At 44.7% G+C, this 21,713-nt stretch overlaps 3 protein-coding genes across 4 annotated transcripts in view; 1 reads left to right on the top strand and 2 right to left on the bottom strand.

Annotated features, from left to right (window-relative positions):
* The window catches only part of cUnh17orf67 (chromosome Un C17orf67 homolog), a 335,966-nt gene that overhangs the window by 4,175 nt on the left and 310,078 nt on the right, over positions 1-21,713 (top strand). The window lies entirely within an intron of this gene.
* Positions 1,004-4,159, bottom strand: cbx8b (chromobox homolog 8b). The gene is made up of 5 exons (XM_084005439.1): positions 4,022-4,159; positions 3,845-3,888; positions 3,520-3,585; positions 3,318-3,384; positions 1,004-2,581 (listed from the first exon to the last, which is right to left on the bottom strand). Exons 1-5 carry the CDS (start codon positions 4,088-4,090, stop codon positions 1,727-1,729), a joined length of 1,101 nt encoding a protein of 366 aa, XP_083861565.1. The 5' UTR covers positions 4,091-4,159; the 3' UTR covers positions 1,004-1,726.
* Positions 9,521-16,522, bottom strand: LOC311011287 (E3 SUMO-protein ligase CBX4-like). Of its 2 annotated transcripts, none has more exons than XM_084006143.1 (6): positions 16,215-16,522; positions 15,976-16,019; positions 15,353-15,418; positions 13,544-13,610; positions 10,375-12,302; positions 9,521-10,282 (listed from the first exon to the last, which is right to left on the bottom strand). In XM_084006143.1, the coding sequence occupies exons 1-5, from the start codon at positions 16,281-16,283 to the stop codon at positions 10,848-10,850; spliced, it is 1,701 nt and encodes a 566-aa protein (XP_083862269.1). In that variant the 5' UTR covers positions 16,284-16,522; the 3' UTR covers positions 9,521-10,282; positions 10,375-10,847. The 2 variants fall into 2 exon arrangements, with proteins under 2 accessions (XP_083862269.1, XP_083862270.1); XM_084006144.1 differs by having other exon boundaries at positions 10,395-12,302.

The following is a 21,713-nucleotide window of genomic DNA, read 5'->3' as shown; positions in this document are numbered from 1 at the left end:
AATCAGCTAAGCGATTTTTATTTTGGTCCGGTATGACGTTTTGAAGATACCAGGATCAGGCAGCCTATGTAATCAGCATTTCTTTCGTTGGTATCGTTTCTAAACAAAAAGGCGGTGCTCGTTCGGGGTTCAGAGCCCTGTGTATTAAAATGTATTTAGTAGAGGAGCTCATTAGACCCGCGTAGGTAACCTGATGTAGCGCAGTAAAAAAAAGTAGGTCCATCAGGCTGCCCGCTCAGGAGAAATAGGCCTGTAGCCAATTAGAAAAAACCGGCGCATTTAAAAGTACTCTGATAAATGTAGCCTATATTTTAAAAGCTCATTTGCAGACTAGCGGAGCCTTTAAATGCTGTGCTGTGCGGCATCGGCTCGTGCTTTATATAAACATGAAACATAAACATGAAACAAATGCATTTTCCGCTTATTCTGAAATGAAAATGAATACAAATTGGAATTTAAAAAAAAGCTTATAATAGCTTCATCTTTGTCCTGTCATCGTCATTTATTCAAACTAACTTAAAGAAGCCTAAGTAGAATTGATATGCGCGACCCGAAGGCTATATATTAAATATACATTTCAAGTCCACATGCCGACTGCTGAGTAAAGAAGGAAGAATCCGATTTTGAACCAACTGATCAGAAATGAATGTAGGCCCGCTTCCATCAGCGTCATTGGACTACAAGCCTGAGGCCTCAACCTGCTGCACAACCGACCCTTTAGTTATATGCAATTTAAAATAACATGCTTTTTTTATTTGATTTCCTAATGACCTGTAGCTCAGGTATTCATATATATATAAATACGCATATATACATATATTATATGGAATCAGATAGTAACCGTAAAGACAGACGGTGGCCTAGAGGCCTAGTTGCGCAACAGGCTTTGATCAAATCCATTATTTCATGGATGAGTTTCGGCGTTGCCTTCAGGGTCGATTTTTAAACACGTGGAGGCCGACAGCAGTGACATAACATCCGTCAGTGAATCACAACGAAATGAGAATATTCAAAGGCTTTATTGGAAAGCATCTAAAAAGCAAATGGATACCAACTACGTAATTATCTTCTTACATTAAAGCTTTATGAAAATGTAAAATATACCATGTTAATGGAAAGAAACGTAGTTGTACACACTCAGTATTGACACGATTAGTTTATATTACAATTAAAAATGTTACAGACAATACAAACTCCCACACTCAGTCTTCGAATACACCACTAAGGGATTATTTCATAATACTTTTGAAATCAAAGTGCTTGAGTACATTTTTAAATATCAACCCTAATTGAATTGAAAGGGGTTTATTCAGTCTAGCTGCTTCAAATTATAGAGAACTATTCAATCCTCAGATAGATTTTTTTTTCATCTGAGCTCAAGTCTCACACGTGAGCCCAGGTTGGAAGATATGAGAGTGAAAAAAATACATTCTAGTTAGTTACAATTGCAAAATAGTAAAATCTGCAAGCTCTGTACAGAAAGTAGCCGGCTGTTGAAACAGAAACATGTTCATGTTTCAATGCAAGATGTGACATGGACTTCATTTGATTTAGTCAATACAACAGATCTTGTCCAACTTTATAATATATTCACATATCTCATTATGTTATTTGCTTTTATATATTACATACCAAAAAAAAAACGGCTTGGTTTGACAATCACACGATAAGCTTCAGAATGATTCTGATGCAAGTTACAGAAAACGGAAAGAAATGAGTTGAGTGATCATCTCTTGTCTTTGAAAAAACCTTGAGAAGTGCTGCTCTCCTTGATGGTGACGGTCAGGAAGTTGGTGGTCACGTCGGTCACCAAGACCTTTTCTGCGTTGCCGATAGAGGGTCTCCACGTCACCTCATCCAAGTCGACGTCGAGCCTCGTCGGGGACGGCCTGTCCAGAAAATAAGGTTTTTCCATGGGTGGAAGCTCAGCAGGACGACTCGGGCCCTGGCTCATTTTGGACTGGTGCTTGAAGTGTACAGGCGCCGGGTAGGTGGAGCTGTCCTTAGTCCTGTGTGTGACCATGTCTGTTCTGTGTGCGTGCAGGCTGCGCTCCGAGTACAGCTGCTTATAGGAGCTTCCACCGGAGATTCCCCGGTTGTGCGAGTGGTGGTGGTGATGGTGGTGGTGTTTGTGACCGTGACCGTGGAGCTCTGGATGTCTATGGGCTACTTTGAATAGCCTCATCTCTTCACCCCCCTGGAGCTTAGCCAGTTTATGAGGGCTGTGGCTCACCTGCTCCTCTGATCTCCTCTTGTGGGGTTCGAAGACCGCAGGGCTGCTATCCGTGAAGCGAGGCTTAGGCTTCGGGCCTCTCTTTTTGGGTACGCGGACGAGTCCGTCTGGACCGGTTTGCTGAAGGGAAAGGTGCTGGTACTCACGGGTGCTCAGTTCCGGCGGTCGGACACGTACGCTTTCTCCACGGTTGACAGTACTGGGTGGGAAGATGGTGGGTACCACTGCTCTCAGGCCCTCTCTGGCCCTGGGGGTGACTACCGGCTCTGGGGTCGGGTAGGTGATGTGCATCCCTCGGACTGCATCGCTCCTGAACTCATAGGATTTTGCTTTGACTTTAGCCTGGGCCTAAAACGAGAGGGAAATTATTATTCAAAATTAAAAATGGAAAAAAGACTATTACATTCCAGTTTTATTATTTCTTATAATTTAACAGGCCTGGTAACAGGAGGACGCCCATGACAGCATGCCAGGACGCTGAAACCTGAGCAGCTAAATGAGCATTATTCAGTGTATTATTCACGCCTGTGTGCTTCCGACTGTCACATGTAAAATGTCTTCTGCTAATGGCATCATTGGGCACAGACATTGCACTAAATGTGTCTTAACATTTAAAAGAAAGGGTGAGAAATGCGCTCAGGCACTACAGATTACACCAGCAGACTGTTGCTGTCATGCCTCAGTAATTATTAGTGACATGCCACCAACCTATTTTTAACAACATTCCTGATTCTGGTATTTAGTTCAGAGATAAACTGTCGGTCGTTAAGCAATTTTCACGGATCGTTATCCTGAAAAGTTTTAGCAACGATTTCATTCAGGCACGACAGAAACATGTACGCATCCCAATTTAACGACGGATAATAGCAGCTAATAAAAAAACGCTTTTTACACATAAAGATGAACGCCTTAGCTGAAACACATTGAGGCCGGAATTAATCCGTGCTTTAAGTAAACGGTGACGAAACCAGAATACACGTGACGCAGACGACGTTGCGCTATGACAACATAAATAACGTGAGGTCGTGTTACCGGGGGCGAGCATGCAATTGATTTAAAACCAAAACAACGCTGCTAAATGTACCTTGAGCAGAAACGTCTTGGGTTTCGGTCCTCTCTTCTTGGGCCCGTACAGCTCTCGTTCACGCTCCCTGTGGAAACACAAGAGTGACAGGCACCCATTTTTTTGAGCGTCACGGGGAGCAAAGTGCACCGAGGGGCGACACCGTATATTTACTGGACGCGTTCATATCCACCGAGCAGCCGGCCACGCATCCGAACTTTACCTCTGCTCGAACGCGACAAACAGGCGGGAGTCCAGAATGTTCTCCTCCGGCTCCCAAGTGCTGTATCTGTGAACACAATAACAGGACATTAAAATAGAGGAAGCGAGCGCTGGCACACAGAACACACTGTGGGCATGTCCACACAGCGTTAGCAAGCTACCATCTCCATCGTGCTATAAAAACGCTACACCTCAGTTTTAATCCGGCTGTCTCGCTAGCTTTGGTGAGCTAACAAGACAGCCGCAGCCGCGACGGCACAGACACCACCAGCACCACCACCAGCACCACCACAGCGGGTAGAAACACACGATGTAGCAGCACTTACTTGGGAGACCAGCCCTTCCATTTCACAAGGTATTCAATCCGACCCTGTGTGCCATCAGAAACAAACAGAAATCACTTCATTAGCTTGCAGGGCAGCGGCAGTATTAAGAGTACGGTGTTGGTGCGTTGCAGTCAACGCCGTGGGAGAAAAAAGGGGCACGTTACGCCGCACGCCTACCTTCCTTATCCTCCGTTTGATGATAGACTCGGCGGCGAACACCCTCTCCCCGACGGCGGACAGCTCCATGTTTACCCCAGTGCTACCTACCGTTAGCTCGGCGGACGCTAACGTTAGCACGGCGTATATTTTCCTCCAGTCCCAGCCACTCTGAATTCCCGACAGACCATAATACTCCCGAACAGAATGGACGTCAGCGCAGTTTTTTTTACCGCGTTGCTAAGGAACCGCAGTCGGTGGAACCTCCAGAAGAACGCCTATTGGACCAGCCGTTGCTACGTGCTCGGGTTGCTAAGTGAGGGGAGGAGCATGAGCCTCTGTGTGAATTCTTCCGGGGGGGGGGGGGGGGGAATGGCAGCTTTTTTTCTCCTCGCGCGCCTCGAATGAATCATTCCGCGCAATTTATGCGAGATATTAAAAAAAAACGTGGTAAAAAAAAATGCACGTGGCGTGAAAAGTGGTGTAATTTACACGCACGCGACATTGTCGTCCAAACGAATAGAGGAACCAGGAAATAACTTCGCCGTCTGATTTATGCATCTGCGCGAGAAGCGGAGACAACCCCTTATTTTCGTTAAGCCGACACCACAATGCATCTGTCAGCCAATGCAATAAACTCGCCTGGCATTATTATTATAAAGCCTATTAGTCCGCAAGCACACAAGCGGCGATAGTCTGTGTGGACGCCCTGCAAGTGATTCGACTGCATTCATTTCGTTTACCGTCATGTCTGAGGCCAATGCACTGTTCCTGTAAGCTAAAATGATAGGCTCGTTGTGTTCATATGATTTCATGTAAATACCTCTTGTAGGTCAAAGGCGCATGTATCACTTTGGTGGCGTACAGGCCTACGTGAGGCGCGGTGTAGTTTTAAATCAAGTAGCCTACATGTCACCGCCCGACAGAGAGGTGGATTCACGGAGTGGACATCTTGAAAAGAATCTTGAATCGGGTGAAATTCTTTCTGTCATTAGACGTAAATGTTAAGAAAACGAAGCTGATGTCTCCGCTGATGAATGTAGGGTGTGTCTGCTACCTTTAATGCAGATTAAAGGTCTGTAGCCACTATCTGATTGATCTTTTCCATAAAACATCAACATGTTAGGGCCTGCTTCTGTTGGTATAAAACCACTAAGAGCTTTTGTATTGGTATGTTTTTTTTTTTTCATGTTCATGAGATTAACAAACCAAACTCTATGTAGGCTTCCATTGGGCCTGTTGTTTGTAATGCCAGGAAATATAAGTAAAAAAAAAAATAGAGAAAGGAAAATATAATTTCAGTGTCAGAGACTCTGACGTGGCAAAATTAATACAATCCTATTTCCAAATTCTAATGGTGACTATAAAGAATAAACCACCAAAAAAATCACACTGATGTGGAAATGTCTTTGCTCAGTCTGCAACGGACAGGCAGATAGGTACATTTCTATGCTCAGATAATAAAGACAGAAAGAATTAAGTAAAGGGCAATGGTTTATCAAAGGCAGACAATATTGGAAACAATATTTATATATTCACTACGAATAAAGTATAATTATAATAGTAGTAGAAATAATAATAATAATTCGAACTAACGTTCAGTAAATAATCAGGCTACGAAATCAGAAAATGATTCACAATAATCGATAATATTTGAATTGTCTGAGGTGAATGAAAAATGCAGCCTCACCTATATTTCTGACAAACCTGTAAACGATTAATTATTCTAAACAGTAAAACGTGTAGCTACACACAAGTAGGTCTTAAAATGCCCGGATCGACGACCAGATAATAATTGATAACATATTTGAATGTTTACATTGACTTTCAGAGATCATTCAGAGGCTGATTTCCGAATAAATAAGATAAAGATAATAGACCCCATTAACATAGAAAGCTACTTTAATTTAGAGAGACTGTCTGATCAGAACGATTGTCGGGTCGGTTCGAAGTAGGTTTTTATTTCATCCAACGACGATTTAGACAAGAAATAACACAGGCCTGTCCACAGAAAAAAAGCCTATTTTAAAGCCTTATCAGTGTGTCGTTGATTTAAAAGAAACTCAGGAAAATATTCCTCTCTTTTAGGCTAAATGACGTTAATGCCTTCCTCTCTCTGCTGCGGATATGGGGTTCCTGAATGAGACACTGCAACATCACTGTCAGGCCAAAGTAGCAGCATTCATCTAAATCCAGCATTTTAATATACATTTTGATGAATACACATGTTAACGTGCATTTCAAGAGAAGCAATGAAACGTGGAATGATTAAAGTAGAGATGTCAATGGATGTTTTATAAAGAGCTCTGATCGGCGGGATAATGATTAATTTTAACAGCTCACATATTTATCCAATGAGCTTATAGGCATTTATCAATTACGCACATGAAGACAAAAAGAGCATGGCAAATCAGTTGGACAATGAAGGCTCGATAATGAATTACACTGACCACTAACTATATTGTCTTATTCCCTCGTCATCGGTCGCTATAAATTCGTTAGGTGCGAATAAAGTATTGTGTCTGAAAGCAAACGGTGAAATGAATCATCCCCCATGTCCTGATGCCAGACGCGTTATTTCAGCTGTTTCCCTTCTCGTTTGTTTCCAGCTCGAGCTGTTTGCGCACAAAGCTGCGGTTTAACGAAGATAAATCACAGGAGCTGAAACTCTGCGTCTCCGCGCGTCACATTCTTTGCTAATTTGATTCATACGTGCGAAACCAAATAACCCAGATTATTCCCACCAACCAGAGCGGAGACATTCAGGGGAATGAAGAGAGAATAAATCCATCTCAAGCCATTTTACCAAACATATGTTTAAAAAAAAAGACATCCATATGTTACAAAGAGTTACTGTGGAACTGTAACACGGTGGTTAATAGCCTATACTGTAATCGCAATATTTTAAAGGACGCAGACATCAATGCATCTGGAAGCTTCTGTCAATACTATTTCCCATTGATTATGATTTTAAGATTCACTTTATGATTGCACTCCCCATTTGAGACTCACAATGCAACAAACGGAATGTGACAGAGGGAAGATGGGCGCACCTCAGACTCCGGATGCGATTGGTCTCGGCGCGCCTGCAGTGCAGCAGTGCCGCCGCCGTTAAAACACCATTGGTTGGCTTGTATCCGGGCAAGACGCTGGCTCCTCGTGTGCGCACCGACGAGAAAAGCCCGGCCATGCACGCATACCGCCACACAGGCAATATATGGATCATGCAGTCATATGGAAAGAGACAGAGAGAGAGACAGAGAGAGATTAGGGCATGTTCAGTTGTGAGAGGAGGGATGGTTGTCAGCAGGTGCAGCGATCATGAGAAAACCCAAATAGCCAAATGAGTTCCTCTTTATTATTATCTCCTTTAAAGGCTCACACATAATTATCTTTGTTTGCAGCTGGTTTGAAGCGCGTTGTTCTCCACCCTCGCCATAAAAAGAAAAAAGTTTCCAGGATACAAGTAAAAGCACCAGACAAGCAGGCTGTTCGGTGTAAATGTAGGTGTTAAGCACGAATCTCCAATTAACTACACAGTGAAACGCTGATAGATGCCTGGATCATATTATGAGCACCGCAACAAATAGTCCAGTGGTCGTAGTAGACTAGACCTTTGCAAACACGTGCCATTAAATGGCTTGTTTATGAATTTGAAATGACGGCTTTGTGTCATTGTGATAGGGGGACCTCCCGTAGCCTATATGGTGCTTTTGTGACACAGATGAGTGGATTATTTTTGTTGACAAAATGAAGACAACATAAAGAAGTTCCATACAGCTCAGAGGGGAAACAATCCGATATAATTGAGGTTATTTTGGGCACCTGTAGCTATATAGTCCTCGTTAAGGAGCAGTAGGCCTGAAGGCTGTTTTCTGTTCGGTTCCTGACGACCTCATCGTAATTAAATAACATGTGGAAAACATTGCGTTCCTTACAAATGTTGCATTCAAGCCTCCATTCAACTGTTGTAACTAGATTTAGAAATGTGCATCTTCATCGCACCCGGATCTGGAAGAGTCCCCCAGGCCTGCCGAGAGGGACTCTGAGGAGTTTTTCATTTGGTTTGAAATCGACACGACGTCCCTGGCAAATGAAAAAGCTCCAATAACAAAGATCCCCTTGAACACATCTGAGATTTTGGAAAGAAACGACGCGCCGCCTTTGAGTCGATCGGTGTGTCAGAGAGCAGTTTCGGGCCTAACACGGTCGCGCGCGCGCACGCACATTCAGCACGAGCTGGCGGATTAGAGGAAGAGGGTGGATCAACAAGACGCGCTATTACACCATTGTATCCAGTTCTTCTTTTATTTAACCGATGACGTGCTACCTGCTCGGAGTTTTTATTTTTTTTGCGGTTTTTTTGTGTGCACATAAAGCAAACAAACTCGTCTGACGCTCGACGCCGCCTCACGTCCCGCGGAGGAATTCGCCGCTGCGAGTTTCTCAGCTGGAACCTCGTTGCAATTATCTGTCAGCTGCAGCAGCTGCGAGGCGTTTTTCGGAGAGAAAGTGGATGGAGGGGAGAGAGAGGGGTAGAGAGGACAGCCATTTTCTCTTGTCGTCGCTCACATTAACACCGCGCAGAGAAAGCGGCTTTATTGGCGGGCTGCAACCCAGGAAATGGTCGAGAGCCCGCCGTCTCGATCGTCAGATCACATGTCTGCGGCGTCGGCTAAACATGAGTCACGCGCCCCCTAAACAAACAGAAAAACAGGCAAGATGTTGCGTTCAAATGCCACAGCAGGCGGTGAGGATGTTCCGGTAGAGGACAGAGCTGCTGCACATCTTTCTACTCGGACGAACCGCAACGTTATGTGGAGCCTTTTCCCCCGCAGTCTTTAGGTCGCCGCCTGCAAATGCGTTTCTATCAGCGCGTGAGGAGGATTTATCCCAAATCATGGGTTTAAAATCCTCTTCAAGGGCACACACAAGTGTTGGTTAAACCATGAAGCGAGTCCCACCGGCCAGTAGATGGATCTACTATTGTTATCCAACAATCCCGACATCTTTAGGTTTTTATCTCAGTTAGGAGCAGAATAACAGATGCAACTGTTATTTATAACACAGGCCTGCAATTGTCATTTTAACAGCCTTCTCAGTTGTGGTAATTATAGATCAGAAATAAACAGCAAAGCATCTTTTCAGTCGCTTTCAAATGAGTTGGTTGCAAATGTTTCAAGAGGCATTTCTTTCCACATGTAGCAGTAAAGCAGGCCTGACCTGCAGCTCGCTGACAGTGTTCACGCAAGGCATACGGCTGGTCTGGGCAGTCCATCTGAAAATAAACTCACTGTGTAATACACCTCAGAGTGCACACACACCGCCACAAATAGTCACGTACAGATTTAGCAACTTCTAAGATAAGGATGGTTCCTGTAAGAGCGTTATAGCAGCCGCCCTTTCCAGCTCAAATCTTAAGATTCTCCATGCAAAGCCGAGGATCGGTACCTGTAGTCAGGACCCTGGTCCAGGATTATGTACGTCTAAAAAGAAACACATTGCACTCCAGTCCGTACATCACTTGCAAACTATTTTATTATTGCAAAAATGTATCATAAGAAGCCTTCAGGGTTTTTTTTTGTTTTTTTCTTTTTTCCGTCTGCACACAAAACATCAAAAGTGCAACTGATCCTCATTCACACAGCAGTTCAACGCACCGTAGGTCACACATAGTGCTGGAAGGGATTTTGGAAAACAGGAGAGGGGTCGCATATGACACAAGGGAACAGATCTGGTTATGACAAGAATGTGTGCTTTTACATTACTGCCATGTTGCAACAGTGAGTCAAAGTATGACACCAAGAGAAGTCCATTCGATCCCATACATAAGTGTGTAGAAACGCTGGAGAGCACCCAGCTGGTGATACTAATCTATTGGATTACACAGCTCAAATGGCAGCGTTAACAGATTTGTGACTGATATCAATCAAGTGGGGAAAAAAAGAGAGGCATTTTTAGTCCATGCACTATGGAACGGAAAATAAATAGTCAAAGGGTTGCGATCTGCTGTCTTAATAGAAGTGACTTGTGCTCAGTATCAGATCTCGAGATGCAAAACACTTTTGAACGGAGATCAAATTAAAAAAGAGGAGCATCTATCAAATGTTAACCATTAATAATCTTTCATTTAAAAAAAATAATAATCCCATTTTCCCTTTCAACAATGCAAATCACATTTATTGACAGAAAGGCGCTTTGTTTCTCTTTATCTGCTTGTTTAAGCGTGGCTAACAGCATAATCTGTCCAAGCAGCATGCATCCTTGTTTAAATCCGTCCATCTGTACACACACACACACACACACACACACACACACACACACACACACACACACACACACACACACACACACACACACACACACACACACACACACACACACACACACACACACACACACACACACACACACACACACAGTGTCATTTACCATGTTTCAATATAATTTTTCTTCCTTACAAAACTCTACATATAGCCTACATTTGTTTAACGTTATCTTAGATGCAGACAGTCGAGTGTATAATCAAATTACATCCATAGAAAAGTGAAGAGTATTTACAAGAGTTAAGTGCATCGTCAAACAAAGTTCTGACATTACTTTGACTTAATTTGGCTTTTTAAACTAAGTTTGAAATAGCGGGAAATTAGATACTGCATGTGAAAAAAATCCCAAGTAATAACAACAGAGAGCTTATAAGAAGAAATATGCAAATAACGCAATAAAAGGATTTTTTTTTTCTGAACTATACAAAATGACAACAACGTCAAGGGTCCGTTTGCACATTCAAGCATCCGAAAATACAAATATATTTAATGTACATATATATAGTTGATGCCCAGGTCCGTTACACCGTTATGTACTCCTTAAAGGTGACCGTGAGGCAGTTTGTAGTAATGTCCGTGATCACTATATTCCCAAGGAAAGGCTGGAAAGAGGGAAAGGGCTCTTCTTTTCTCTTTTTGAGGTCAGAAACAGACAATGAATTGACTTTCTCCTCCTCCTCTGTACTTTTCTGTGTTTCAGTCTGGGGCTCGTTTTCCGTTTGTGTTTGAGCTCGTCCGTCTGATTCATCTCGTGTTATAGTCTGGGGTTGCGTGTGCGTTTCAGACGGGCCTGCTGTAGGCCTCGACTTGACAACGCTCAAGTCAATGGGTTCCTCTTGGTCTGCGTACCCACAGTCCTGTAGTCCAAGGTGACTCTGATGTCCGTTTTGGTCCACGCTGATGCTTTGGCTGGGAGAAGACACCGCGTTAGGACCGCTGATGCTCCTGGAGCTCAAAAACCTCTTACTGCTGCCGTGCTCCTCGCCGTCCGTGTCAGAGAGGCGCCGCTTCAGTCCTTGAAATGCACCTTGGTTTCCTCTTTTGTCCAGTGGGGAGGGAACTCCCCCATCTGAAGGCAGGGGGAGCAGATTAGGCTTGGTTGTCAGTTGTAAAGGCTGATCCACTAAAAGCTGCCCCTGACCCCTGACCTCGACATGCTTATCCTGTTCTGTCACAGTTGGCTCCGTTTTAGGGGACTGTTCCTTTTCTTTGGGGCAATGGCTGTTAAATCCAGAGCTGGGAACAGTCGGTTTGTCTTTGGGGCTTTTCGCAAATCCATTCATGAGGCCGAGCTTCTTGACAAGTTTCATCTTCTCCAGGTGGTTCTCCGTGCTGCCCTCCGTTCCTTCCCTTCCACTCGGTTCGGATTCGCCGCTTTTAATCTTTGCCGCTTGCATTCCGTTCTCCATATACTTGCTCATGACGATAACAATCCGCCCGTTCTTGTTTTTGTTCTTCACGATCTTTAGCTTGCCGTTGCGGACGCCGTTAGACTGCGGTGAAACATCCTCGTTAGGTTTAACCTTCTCCGGTTCTTTGTGGCCATTGAGGTCCGCTGGAAGCTTCCGCAGCTCCATGGTGATATCCTTGACTTTGGTCAGGCAGCCTGAGTCCTTGTCCCGGATCCACTTTTGCTGCAGCACCGGGGGAAGGTTGTAACCCTTGTTCACCAGCTCCGGAGGTTTCACCTCTCGGGGTTTGGCAAATATGGGCTCGTGCCCTTTGAGGTCCGGCTGGTAGTGGTGGTGCTTCTTGCTGTTAAGCTGATAGTAGAACTTTTTGCTGTTGGCCTGCTGCTCCGCCTCGCGCTCCCTGCACAGCGGCTGGTACTGGTGGTGCTTCTTGCTGTTCAGCTGGTACTGCTGGCCCTGGGGACGGAGCATCTGGATGGGGCCGCTCTTCTGACAGCTGTCCTCGTCCAGGGCGGCCTCATGAAGGTCAGCCAGAATACTGGACCTCCGTGCAAAAGAAGGAACCTGCGAAACCAGAAAGCAAGCACAAAAACATGAAACTCTAAACATGAAGAATTACAGAACTTCTGGTGTTTTTACAAAAAGGTGCTGAAAGTAAAGGGCACCCCCCCCCCCCTCGATGAGGCATTTGACGGTTAATGGTTCAACTGCCTACAGTTTGGACACACGTGTTTGTGTCAGGCTACAACAAAAAGCCATGGTTCACTGGGGCCCATGAGTTGCACTGGAGAAACAGTGGCTGGAATGTGTGAGGGGCTCTTCTGAGGCACACCGTTTATTTCAGGGGCCTTCGCCCATGTTCACACAGCCCTCCCACAGCTCCGGTGCAGCTCTTTCAGCCACCAGCCTGGCCAGAGTGACATTTCAAAGTGTCTCCTGTGGCTGTGACCTCAGCTCGGAGGAATGTCACTGGCTGCTTTGTGTCCCGTCATTGACTTTATCCCATGTGTTACCACCAACGCCCTCCTAAGAGGGAGAAAAAAAACACTCCTGTGGGAGGGAGGGGCTTCCCCTGCCCTTCTGGACCTGTGATTGATGTGCTAAATGTACAATTCACATGCATGTGTTAGCTTCAACCAATAGGCCAAGGAATAGGTCCATAAAAAACAAGCATATGTATTGTTTGGGATGCATATGCTAGTTTTCAAACAAATGGGCACTCCACTGATTTTACACATGAATATCAGTGATCTCATCAGGTTGAATTTGAGGTGCAGGTGTAGGGCTGGGGATCGTTTCAACATTTTAGACTCCACAACTACACTTATTTCCATACAGTTCATAATGTAAATTATTTTTTGTGCTCACTCCACAAAAAATGCATAGCTTCCAGCAAACTTCACAGAGAACAACGAGGATCGGTTTAAAGTGAATATTTTCAAGTCTAACTCTGCTAACTTTCCCAACATTACTTTCACTTCACCTGTCTGTCCTCTGCTCTATGCGTGTGTGTAGAAATCCCATCACACTCGGTGAAACATGAGAGCAGAGCATATTAATGAGATCATTTAGTTGAATTATTTTTGTGAAATTTTAGCAGCAGCGCATAAATACAGGGGAAACATTCGCCATACTTTGATCGCATGCCGAGTCGGAGTGCCCCCTTAAATCTGCCTTTAATTGGAAATTCAACACACATTTTTATATTTCTTGTGAGAGGGAATTATGCACACAAATATATATTAGGCATATCCATTTATGTTATTGATAATCATGAGTAGTATTGAGTATCATCAATGTCTCACCTGAACCAGAAGGTGCTTGGGCTTGGGTCCTCTCTTGCGATATCCCATCAGTTGCTCTTGGCGTTCCCTGGAAAAAAAAAAAAAAAAAAGCAGCCAATCAGTGAAGCCATCCGGCAGAGGTGAGTCGCAGTTACATGGCAACACAATGTCACAGATCAGGCAGAATTAGAAAACACAGAGCCAGTGTTACAGGTCAATATCCCATGTGTTACGCCCCGGCTGCATCCATAATAGAAGATAAAGGCCAGCTCTTGTATGACTTTCCTGAGCTTTCCACACAAGTCTGTTCAAGGCAGTAACTCAATACCGCAGACAGGAGTGATGTCAGTCCCCTCCCCCACCGTCCTCCCGCACATCTAATTACAATGACGACGCAGTGTATTTTCATAGCCTGGCATTCAGACGATTTGGCTCCCCGGAGAGACGTGCAATTAGTTTCAATAAAATTGTTGCTCTTTAGAGAGAGAGTGAGAGAGAGAGTCAGAGAGAGAGAATTGCAAAAACAGACATGGAGTGAGGTGGGTGTGTTTCGCCTTAACGCGTGAAAGGTTGATGCACGCAAAAGGTGAGGAAAAGGCCGGGAGAACACTGTCCATCGTGTGGAGCCGTCCGGTCAGTCACTCAACAGACCGTTTAACAAATTAGCCACGCAGCTCATTTCACCACGGCAGCCCACTTTCAACACCGTGGACACAGTTTCCTCCACTCTAATAGAGACGACGAGGAAGTTCCTCAGGTTAAGTGTTGAGACAAGCGCATGCACCCCAATATTTACAAGCTATTTAGTTCCCCGCTCACTTCGATCTTTCGTCTAAGAAAAGACGGGCGCCATATTTATATTTATATGTCTCAAAAATTTTTTTCTGGCTTAATGTTACTTCTCTAGGACGTTAGACCTTCACTGTGCAGAGTTTGATATCAGATGACTGCTTCCCCATTTATCTGCTGAAGGGAGAATGTTTCTGTGCGCTCACGTTAGATCTCAGCTACAGATATGAGGTTTGGGTTAGAAGACAATGATGGTACAATACTCAACTCACAGATGAAATAAGAAACATTGTATCACCTAGTTTAACTTTTCAATGAACAATATTCATATTTGCATACTATCTGGGGTTGTGGGCTTGGGGAAGAAGTATACACTTTTTTGGGAAAACCCCCCAGAAATATTAAACATACATTATATATATATATTTTTTTAAATCTTCAAGCATTTCTGCAGGGGATCTGAAGCTTCAGTATCTACTTATGTTATGATCTATGAGTTAAATATGAAAAATATAACCAATTTGCCAAATTAGCAGCTAACCAAACATTTATTTAGATAGGCTCATCATTTTGCATTATCAATAAAAACTGCTTTATTGTGTAATGCAATCGGTTTCCATGTCCCATGGATACTGACACACATCTGTTGACTGAATGAAGGGGGGGGGGGGTCAGCAGGTAGCACTTTGGCACGATAACCTGACGCTGACACCCGAAGAACTATCAGGTGACAGAAAGCAGATGCAACAAAGTGTCACCAATTGCTCTGGTAACCCTGACCCCAGTTTAACCCGAACCTGACCCTCTGATGCATTAATCCAAATCCTCACCCCCAGGTGCTGCATTTCTGCACACGCGCTGACACATCATGCAGCTAGTTTATTAACAACACGGGATTATCCAGGCAGAGTGACCACTTAACAGATACATACAGTTTCTACTTTAAGCATGGAGACGAGTAACTGGCGAGTATTGTGTGAAGAACCGGAAATGTGGGTAATGGTGAACCCGTTTTGTATATATCAAATTATAAAAACGTACCTGTCTTGGAAAGCATCAAGAAGCCTCGGGTCCAGGATGTTTTCTTCCGGTTCCCACGTGTTGTATCTAATCAGAGAGCAGACAGTGAGCACATGTTGGCTGTCAGACAGCAGCAGACATTGACACAGAATGTGATCACTGCATCAAAACAAGTCTCTGACTTGTGAATCCTCCCATAGCTTCATATTTGTAGGCTTATGTATGCGTAATCACCACAGTGAGACATTCCACTCCCTGTGGATGCACGTGTACTACATCAGGAGTAACTTTTCTGCAGGCTGTGTGTGTGTGTGTGTGTGTGTGCGTGCGTGTGTGTGTGTGTGTGGGGGGCAGCCTCCACTCATCTGCAGATTAATGGTAATTTATCAAACATAGGATTGAACTACAGACATGTCTTCCTTTAGCTGTCACGCTGGGGATTGCGTACATTGCAAAACCACATCCATCATCGTGGTCGACGCGTCGAGCGCCCAAAACAAGAACGCGCAACCGCCCATATGCGCGCCCACGTTCGCACGGATGCGCGCGCGCACACACACACGCACGCACATACTTGTGTTTTGAATGTGGTGTCATCACGAGTATGGTTATGTGTGAACGGGAGGGAAGGGGGGGGGGCTTACTTTGGGGACCATCCTCGCCACTTGACCAGGTACTCGAACCTTCCCTGTGAAAGGAGAGAAACGGGATCATCAGCGCAACGTTACTTTACGCAGCGAAATGCACTCTGCATTGCACCGCCACATTAGATTGGCCAATGATAAATATAAAAAAAATAAAACATACAGTCCCGTAAGGAGACGGAAACCTTAAGACCTCGTGCATGAGCGTAAACATGTCATTCGCTGCTGTTGTGACAAACCTTTCTGCTGCGCTTCTTCTCGATGCTCTCCACCGCAAAGACGTGCTCTCCCGCGGCGGGTAGCTCCATTTTCCGATACAAGAGTAGCGGATCTTCTTCTTTTTTTTTTCTTCCTTTTTTTTCCTCCCCTCTCTCCCCCTTCGCTTTTGCTATCCGACACCTTATCCTCGCGTTCAGTCCGTTTTTTCTCCTCCTGCTGCTCCTCTGATGTGAAGACACTAGATCCCCTCCTCCTCCTCCTCCTGGATTCACTGCGCCTCTTCCCTCGCTTTCCCCTCGGAGAGACTCGTTCTGCAGGCGAGCTGAAGCTGCAGCTAGAAAACACTTCATGCAAATAGCCGTTGGCGTGACGTCACGCGAGGGGGAGGTAATAAGGGCGGGGGTTGTTCCCGTGCTGCCTTCAAATAATGTCGGGAAAAAGTGTCATCACGACTTAGGTGTCATATGAACAAATAGTTTGGAAAATAGCCTACGGATTTTTTTTTATGACAACGCCAACATTTAGTGAGGAGTACGGAAACCATGGCAACAACTGGTTGTAGCCCACAAGAGTGAATTATATTAATGTGATTATTTGAGCTCGTTGTTCGAGCCCCCATTAACGTCTTATTTAACAGTTAGTCAGTAAAAGCATGAAAACATTAGTGTCATGTCTGTTAAAACACTATCCATCTATCGCTGAAAGGTCTAACACAATGGTGATTGAGCCTCTGTCTGTGGCGACATCCATGAAAACAATGTTGTATTACAGTTGTTCTCCATAATATGTAACTATGCATATTATTCTAAAAACGGCTCATGTAGCCTATTATCAACAACAACAACAAAAACAAAACAAAACAAAAAAACTCCAGGGTGTTAAACACTAGACAAAATCTCATTGTTTTCACTCAAATAAAAATCCTAAAACAACCAGGACTGAACACTTTGCCACCTCAACCATGCACACTTTGCTATGCTATTGTAGCACAAAACTATACCAAAACTAAATTGTTACAAGTGATATATCCTCTAGCTGAGAAGAAGGTGTGGCGATGTACGAAACCTAAATCACACACAGTAATCTCAATGATATTCAACACTTAATTGTTACAAGTGATATTTCCGTGAAGATGCCCAGACCTGTAGGTAAGTACCAAGGAAAACTGAACTATTTCTGGCTGACTTCATGGGGTTTCCCCTCTGTAGCTGGGACGTTGTTGATATGTGTGACACACGCATACTTCCATGGAACAGGAATCACATGTTCCTAATAATGTTCAACCAATGGGAAGCAAAAACAAACATAAAATCAATGCGGTTCTCCAAAGTACGAGCTGAGGCGAGACCCTGAACGCCTCATGCCTGCTTCTTGTGTCGCTGTTTGAGGCGAGCTCTAAATGCAAGAGGCTGCTACGACGGAAGAGAGCGTCTGATCCGAAACCCCGTTATGGCCTGAACGTGCTGCTCACCAACTCTAATGGCGCAGCAGGCTTCAGGTCCGTATCCGTATCACACGGAGCGGCCCCGACATGTTTATATTACCGGGACATGACACAGTTGGGTTCACATGTAAGGCAACCAATATGACAAAATTAATTATTCTACTTCAAACCCCCTCCCACGACAGGCCCAACCAACGTTAAGGCCAGACACCGCCGCCATGACAAGGCCTCGTCCCTACGAGGAATCCTGGCGATCAAATTCCCATCAGACGCGTCTGTCGTCGGATTGAGCAGCCCGGGACGATAATGCGCCCCGAATCATTGCTTGTGCCAAATCAAATTGCGCGCTGATCCCGGACCCGGCCAGTGCGCATTACAATAAATAGACTTTGCGTATCCTCTCTGAGTCAAGGTCACACAAAGAGATGACACCGTGTCGCGGGGATTTCCTGGAGGATTTTCGCGGTGTTAAGAGATAGCCCCCCCCCCCCCCCATCCCATCCCATCCCTCCGGTTGTGTGGCAGCCGATGTAGGTCAGCGTCTCCCGTCTTAACCCCGCCGGCTTTAACTCCAGCGGGGTCATTTGTGACTCCTGTGCCCCCGACAAGACAGGCACCAGCCGGTCCCGTTATCACTTGGCACGGAGAGGCGCGCGGACATGACTCACGGTACGAACCGGTTTAGGCCTGACGTTGAAGCGACGCACGGACGTCTGGCACCAAACCTACGAGTTTCGCGTCGAAACCCACGTGCCTTCGTGTAGTTAATTGATAATTAACTATGAAGAAAAACACGATGGTGTTGGACAAAGAGAAGACATCATACATCTAGTTGCACCACGCCATTGGCTCTCATGTGTGCGCGCGTGTTGTGTGTTATTCATTACACTCATATCTGCAGCGCGGACACAGTTTCGATGCATTGGTTTGAAAATAAAAGCGCCGAACGGTCTGTGGAGCCCCCGTCGCATTGTTTCATACGGTTGCAGCGAATAAAATTCAGCAGTGAGAGGGTTAAAGTGCAGGGATCCCGCAGGCTGCAGCGCTCGGCCTATTGCAGAAAGGCACGACGGTCTTGCCTTATAAGGCAATGAGCGCAAATCGGCGGCGAAATATCACATGGAATTAACGAGCAGAGCGCACCCACACACCTGTTTCACTACGAGCACCCTCTCTCACACGCACTCCGACCGGGAGAACAGTTCACCCGAGTCTCCCTCTCCCCCCGCGGCGCTGCGGGGCTCGTCCACGCAGTTCAACTGCGTCATCCCTAAATTAAGAAGGACAAGAAACAGTTCAGTGATCAGACAGCTCCTCTGTCACCTGTGTGCTCCTCAACATGATGATCTCTCAAACACATAAGGGATCAGATTGGGTCTCCGGCAGTGAAACAATGCCAAATGTTGATATAAACGCAGCGTTTGTTGTTGTTGTTGTTGTTGGTCGCAATGCAACATGGCACGTGCTCCAACGGCGAACGGAATGTGAATGCGGCACGTGCGTGTGTCCTTCGTGGTACCGCGCACGCAGAAACTTCACCTGAGCAGCACCGTTGCGTTGTGACATGAACGAAAACCAGAAGACAAACACTCCAAAGCAGCCGCTGTTCCTCCGACTGTTTACAGAACAGATATTTCGATCATTTTAGGGAAATTATTACGAAATGATGATGTGGAAAAAGGTGAACAGACAGGTCCGGTGTCTTTACTGGATTAACGATTAATCTCCTCCTCAGGTCGTCTTTCAGAACAAATAGAAGTTCGGAGGTGCGGTTATATTGCTTCTATTCTCAGGGAAAAATATATGACGATCATTTTCGACTTCGCCATGTCCTCATTGTTTTATTAAATAAAGAATGAGCAGGTGCAAGACGCCACTATGGTGAAACTGATTTCTTAATTTTTTTTATAAGTGAACATGAAAGGAAGAGCAGGTGACAGAAATGGAGGGACCTTATTTTTACATTGCATTTTGAATGGAGAAAAAGTAACCCTATAACCCCCTTTCCTGGTATGAATGCTCTATAAAAAATAAATAAAACAGTCTGTTATTCATCCTCCAGCTCATTGCTTGTTCACCTGTAGCTCTTTGGTAATTGTTTGCAGAGTCATCCGCTGTGTTTTAATATGTAAACCTTTACAAGTTAGATAAGACGAACATTTCTCCTCTATATTAACTAAATAATCTAAAGCACTTGATTGCTATGCACGTTGTCATCAAGGGAGGAGCATAAAAGGGGAAAAGTGCTCTTAATAAAATAATAAAGGGTGACATAGTGAAGGGAGGAAAGAAGTTGACATCATTACTGTGAGGGGTGAAAGCCAAAAGAAAAAATGAGCTTTCTTAAAACGTTTCTCAATCTTTGTCAGAAGGGTGTTCGAGACAAAAAGGTTCACTGCACCATGACACACGACTAAGTTTACCCACAAACACCCGGGTGCAGACTTGACACAAAGAGGAACTGAAAATCCTCCGCGAAAAGGCCATTAACACATACAGGCAGGAGGAGCAGCATGTGAACACAAGAGCTGATGTTTATGGACAAATACACTAGGATCCATGGATCCGATGATGCCCCCCCCCCCCTGTAAGTGAGGGCATCTGATTAGGATGACATTTCCACGTAGGAAAAAGTGATGCTCTCTCTGCGTCACAGCACCGGACTGCAGATCAAATGACAGCAGAGGGAAAAACCGGAGGGTGGAAGGGAGACAAGATGTCATGAAACAAAGTCCAGTGGAAAGGATGTGATTAATTACGGCACACGTTTGCTCATAAAGGGAATCTAGGCGTGTAAGTTCTGAATCAGCACTGTTTCACCTCAGGAAAAAAAGAACCGGAGGAGACTCCCTTTGTCTGAAAGTCTTCTGACCGTTGCGCTTCATTAAAAGGACTGAATTCACTGAAGTGGAATTTAATAATCGTAAATGAAAAGATGAATGAGTCGCTGCTGCTGTAAAAGACAGGATAATGGACTCCGTTATGCAAACCCAGTGATTCCAGACTTTCAGATTGTGACATCAGCTGATATTCCCCTGAAACATTTGACTTGGATATTCGTTTTCAATTTAATCTTTTTCTAAACTGAAAACGCCTGATTCACTTGGGAGCAACACTGTGTTGTTGAGCACCTTCTGAAAATGTTAAACTGATGTTGCATGGAATGGGCTTAATGTGACTTTAAGTATTAGAACAGTGCAAAGGTTGTGGTTTGTCGATGGCCACAGCTTAACAGCCCAAACTATCATCACCTCATTTCACTGTTCATATTTTTATGAGCAGGGACGATAGCTTTTTTTCCCCTTTTTTCCCAGAGATCAACAAGTGAGTCACCGCTTCACTGCGGGCGGGTTTTAACGCACCTTTAACAACAGCTCTGCCTGCGCTCGTGGCATTATGACGTTTTGGGAGCTGAAACATGAGAGGAGAACTGGATCAATTTAGCTGAAGATTCCCCAATTATATTTGTGTATGGCACAACACACATCTGTATTAATTTCTCTGACACAAGGTTTTATCATTAAAGAGACTTTCACCATCCGATGACTTAAATAAAACATGCCTGACAGTGAGAATTTCAGTATTTTCTATTCATAGGATGTCTCATGGGTTTGTCTGTTAGTAACACAATTTATTATTGTTCCAAACTAGAAATCGCCATGATGTAAAATGATTTTTAACGCACATTTGGAACATCTTGCTTCTCCAGGGGGGGTTGTCTTTGTGGCAGCCACAAAAGGAAAACGTAAACTCCAGAGCTGCCTCTAAAGAATCTGATTTCCCAGCGTGTGACAAATGTATTTTAACCTTCCAAGGAGGCAAACTCAAATCTGGACTCACAAAGTGACACTCATTATCTCCCTCTTTTGTGCCACGCAAATCACCGGTGCAATGCAATTAGACATTCAAGGAGCCGATTCCTGTTATTTTTATCTGACGTGACGTGGAAGTTAATGGGTGCAGATGACTCACGGGGTGAAACGCGTCTCATGGGAGGTAGGAGAGTCCTCCTGCTTACGTCAACAGCGCTCACGACACAAGCTGTTTGCGTCTTCTGTGCGTTCAAAGCTAAATA

The sequence above is a fragment of the Eutrigla gurnardus genome, assembly GCF_963514095.1.
Source record: "Eutrigla gurnardus genome assembly, chromosome: 3".
Taxonomy (NCBI): Eukaryota; Metazoa; Chordata; class Actinopteri; order Perciformes; family Triglidae; genus Eutrigla; species Eutrigla gurnardus.
The sequence above is the reverse complement of the archived record's forward strand: the minus strand, read 5'-3'. Positions and strand labels throughout refer to the sequence as shown.